The sequence below is a fragment of the Opisthorchis viverrini genome (genome assembly GCF_000715545.1).
Source record: "Opisthorchis viverrini unplaced genomic scaffold opera_v5_51, whole genome shotgun sequence".
In the NCBI taxonomy this organism is placed as follows: Eukaryota; Metazoa; Platyhelminthes; class Trematoda; order Opisthorchiida; family Opisthorchiidae; genus Opisthorchis; species Opisthorchis viverrini.
In genome coordinates, this window is record NW_008751707.1 from 462,590 (window position 1) to 467,456 (window position 4,867).

The window sequence follows — 4,867 nt, forward strand, 5'->3', positions numbered from 1 at the left end:
GAATAGTGGTAGGTATCGTAACTACCGAATGTACGCGAAGTATAAAAGTCCGAATATGGACGAATGAATATCGTATATTTTCGTATATCGCGGGCGTACTATATATCGCATCGTGAAACAAAGGCATATAAAAATACACTAAACAGAATGAATAGAATAGAGCCAATGTTCACCACAATATTGTTGACTGGAACTCGGTGAATATAACTATGTGCCAAGCCTCAAGAAGACTATAGCCAATCAGCAGCTTTATGAGTAGTGCTTGTTACGTATACACATTTGCTATAGCCACTGACTTTCAGAAGTAGCAAAACAAAAGCAACTTTTTGTGATGTTATGGTGTTTGGAAACGGTTGAATAAAAACGGGCTCTAGTGCTTCTTGGGTTATATATAGCCTAACTGCCAAGTTATGGACAACGCGACAACCACCCCAAGACCTTCATTTTGGAGGGTCGATTTGTGTAGTTTAGAGATGCCCACGGCCACTTTGTACACCCATTCAAAGACGCTCTTATGATGTTGTGGCTGTTCGCTCGTGTACTGCTCTGAACAGTGGGTTCAATTTAGTAAACTGGTTTCAAACCATTATGTGAGTTTAGTATTAAAATTGCCCGCCCATCGGCGATCTCTCGATGTTCCTATGATACGCCTGGAGCTTATCTTTTGTTCTAATTCAGGGCCTGATAGGCACACCGGAGGGTTTTGGCAGATGGCGTCACCAAGAACAAGTAAATGAATTCTGGAAGCAAAGTCACTATAATATGGCCGAATTGTCAACCCAATCTCAACACTCATCTGAATGTTATGTAAGTTCGCCTTTTTCCAGTTACTCAAAACAAACGGTTATTTCCGTAAATGAGGCTGAGACAGCGGATTTTCATTATTTCTAATTATTTATTATATTATTCAGTTATTGGAAGGCGTTGGTTATATTGCCTTTCTTCTTGATCTACGAACAACTGTTTGAACCATACTCATTCTCATGAATCACCAGGATTAGCTGACCTTCCGAAAGACAACAAGGCTACTGTAACCGGACTTGAATGTTTGGTTAGTTATACCCTACATAGACAGTGGATTACTTTTGTGTGTTTTGTTTCGCTAATAAAGCAATAGAAAAAGTTTTACCGTGGATTGCAGTTTCATCTCTGGAGCTTTAACTGCCCCATACCGGATTATTTCCTAGCATGACCAAAGCGGCCTGATTTGACGTGTGCATTTCATTATGATTTAAGTCTGGGACCTAATTTAAAAGAAGTAATAGGTAAGTATACTTGCTTATCAGGCATAATCGATTTAAAATGCAGCTCCTAACAATTATATTGATCCACCAGACTAAGGTTCAGAGAGCAACTGTCTACTCACCCCGTTTCCTTTGCGAACTATTGTGACAACCGTCTATCAACACAGCCGCAATACAACAGCTTATTAGAGGACCATGAGCTTTTGCTCTTTTGTCTCTGAACTCATCCACCAAACTTCTCGCAGTATTTTAAAATGTATAAACTGCGAATGATTGGGATTATTGCTTGTTTTCTTAAAACATCCGTGCTATAATCCTCCCACATGTTCCAATTTTGGAAACCGTACCCCAACCTTTGTTAAAATACGTGTTAGTTCAAGGAAACATCTAGAAACACCAGTGTTACCTTCAAGATTTTTCGTATTACAAACCAAGTGGCGCTCAATCTTTCAGGTGTCCGATTCGAGTTTTGCCTGCAACTCCTACAGAGACGTCACCATTGGAAGTTCTCTGGGACAGACATTGGCTGCCATTTTACAGTCAATCACGATGTGATCACTAATCCAGATGTTGTAAACTGGTCTCCGTGTAGAACCTTTTTGACGACATTACAGTTCTCGTATATGGTAGTCAAGAGACTAAAAACCTTCTTTTTACATTGAAGCAAATGCAAGAAGTCTTCTTGTTTACGGGAGAACGTAGAAAATCATGAATGTATGGAACTTGAATGATTTGTTCTTTGTCGCTGGGCTGGAAAACAGCATATCCAACAAACTCTGGAGTTTGCCATTCTCTTCGCTTCCATAAGAACTCTTTCTGATTCGTAATGTTTACTGCTACCAAAGGTCAATTAGGCGAATGGAAGGGAACGGGTTATAACAACCTGAATGGAAGCAGTTTGTTTTTTCTCCTGCCGGGGACGCGACAGGTTGCCTAAAGCACATCTTGTGGCGTCTTATTACGTAAAGTTATTGCTGGCTTCATTTGGCAATAATCGCCTACACAAAGGTATTCGGATGGTTGTGGTATTGTGGAAAACGCGCAAACTAAGAGAGATAGTTATGGAAGAAATTATTTTTGCCTGTGTAGAGGCTTTCCTCTGCTTCTGCTGGATACTTTTCTGTGACAAATAAAGAACCTCCCATCCCTTTGGGGACGATAACACCACAGACAACATTGAACCATCAGTTCGCATTAAGGTCCCATGCAGTGTCTCCATCGGTTCCGTCTCGTTTTTTGTTTGGTTTCTGCCCACATTATCACTTTTCCGGACGGCATTTTGTGAAATACAGGACACTGAACCTCTGAGGTGAATAACTGTATCACAAGCAAACTTTACGTTGTGTGTGAACATCATGTTCTTGTCGTTATCGAAGTTCGCAACCACAAAACTCCGTATGATCACAGCAATTTCAAAATATGCGACAAACAGCAAAGTTCAATTAGGCTCGTTGTGAAAAGTTACTGGGCACCATACGTCTGCAGCTTTTTTTTCAATTTTTACGCGTTACTTTACGAGGGAACATATACATAGCTTTGTCAAGGGTGCCTCGTTGTGGACAATTGTTTTTCTTGTTCGCACGGCGTTTGTTCCAACCACTTCAAACTTGAACGACATTTAATTATGCGTTCGAGTTAAAGACCTTCGGCTTTGAAGAACTTATACTCACCACTATTTCCACTTTTTATCCACTGTTTTCACTGTTCCCCACCACAGGTTTGTCGCCACCCAATTAATGTAGGTTGCCCCTATGTCCACTTGGATGAAGGACCAATACATGCCCACTGCTTAATCTGCTATGTATGTGGAGTTCGGCTAACCGACAAAGAATTTGTTGCCCAATATGGTCAATATGCTTGCCAAAAGCATGCCTTCAGTAAAATTTCACACTGAATTTCCGCTATCCCTCTTTTATTTATCTTTTTGAGCCGGCAGAATGGCCCGTGGTGAATATTTTAGCGCCTTTTTGGTTTGTTTTTATTATATTTGTCACAAACGCGGTTCTCTCCTTTTATGGGGTAAGGACTCCCGGCCAAGTTTAGTGTAATGGTGCGTGGGATAATATGGATTTGTGTTCGCATGTGATGAATGGCCTAATGTGTGGTTGACAATTTTAGAGCGACCACACAAAGTACAGTATACAGGGGATGTATGAAGATGACAGAAAATGATTTTTCAACTGAAAGTTAGCGGAAGCTTTGGAACTGAACCTTAAGCGTGGAATAGCCGCGTAACGTGTGGGATCACGAGGCTCCTTATAAACTATGCTAATGAAAAATAGGAACCCGATGGCGACTCCTCGGTTCGTTTCATTTTGATATTGGTCTCACGGACGGCACAACATCGACTGTGGATTCATATCAAATACAAGCTGCACAAACTCTTGCTCGTCCTGTAAGCACTCACTGTACATCGCTCCGATGTATCCTCATTTGAGCAGGTATTGAGTTTCGCTTCTATTCAAATGGGAAGGACTGATAACTTGATATATTATCAAAGTACGTTTTCTTTTATATCACGCAGCGTAACCGACGTCGTGAAAATAAGTTGAATTTTGTTTTTAAATAGCATATTAAAGTGATATTAAGACAAACCAATCTGATGGATTAAAAAAGGTCACGAAGTTCATGTTATCTGCTGCAATCGCAAAATTGTCGTGAGATTGGCGATATTTAAGAGTACAATTTGGATCACTGAACTTTTTAAACCAGAAACCGGGCATATTCGTGCATGAAAATTATGGAATGTGACAAAATGTAGATCCCAGATGGCACCATTTTCGGATTTGATGCAGCGCACGTAAAACAACACTACGATGACATTTTATTGTTTGGAGTTTTTAATTTTTAGTCGGGCTCTCATTGTACTGCGTCGGGGAATTAGGAATACTCGATCGACACTCAGGAAAGCGACATCAAACAAAGTCTCAAGAAGCCAGGATAATATGCTGAAATGGACGTTGGGTCTCTAAGTGATGAAATGTGTTTACCAACGTCCCTTGCTCACTTATTCAGGCGTTTTGGGTGAACAAGTTCAGGTCGATGATGCGCTGACGTAGCGCTATGTCTCGACAACAGTTTTCAAAGACACCAGTCGCAGCATCAGCTCTGTCCAAGTCGATTTCTATCCTCAACTTAAATCTGGGTTTGTTGCCACGTCCGATAATCAACGCAGCAAATACCATAACTGCGTCTCGTGTGTTTCTAGTGTGCTTGTCTGTTCATAGGCAACAGCTGGTGTGTTTGATTCGACTCAGATTTTTTAAGTTGGGTCTCCGGTCCCGGAGACCACTGCTTGTCCGAATTACGCGTTGTTCCGCTGAGGTTCAAAGGTTCATTTCCTGAAATATTTGCGGTCAGATTAGCCCTACTGAGGCGCACTCAGACCTTGAGGAAAAAGACCAAAGAGCGCATCGGTAAGAGGCTAGCCAACATTCTTGCCAAAGGCTGGGAAAAGTGAGATCCTGATTAAGATTTATCCGAACAAAATTTATTGATTCTTCAGTTTTCGACGCCTTAACCCATCTGAGTTCATTAGTTGTCAAACCCACAGTGTGGTTTTGAGATAATGTCATTAGGCTTTCTCGAAAGCTATTTCCGCTGAGGCTATAGACATGAACACA

General features: G+C 41.1%; 1 protein-coding gene across 1 annotated transcript in view; it reads left to right on the plus strand.

The window, feature by feature from the left end:
- Positions 1-3,247, plus strand: part of T265_03518 (hypothetical protein) — a gene marked incomplete at both ends in the record, with an annotated part of 14,411 nt that extends 11,164 nt beyond the window's left edge. Inside the window, 2 exons of the mRNA XM_009168030.1 lie at positions 679-807; positions 2,962-3,247. Of these exons, the coding sequence (XP_009166294.1) occupies positions 679-807; positions 2,962-3,138 (306 nt within the window). The remainder of the gene's footprint in view (positions 1-678; positions 808-2,961) is intronic.
- Between the last annotated feature and the right edge of the window lie 1,620 nt (positions 3,248-4,867).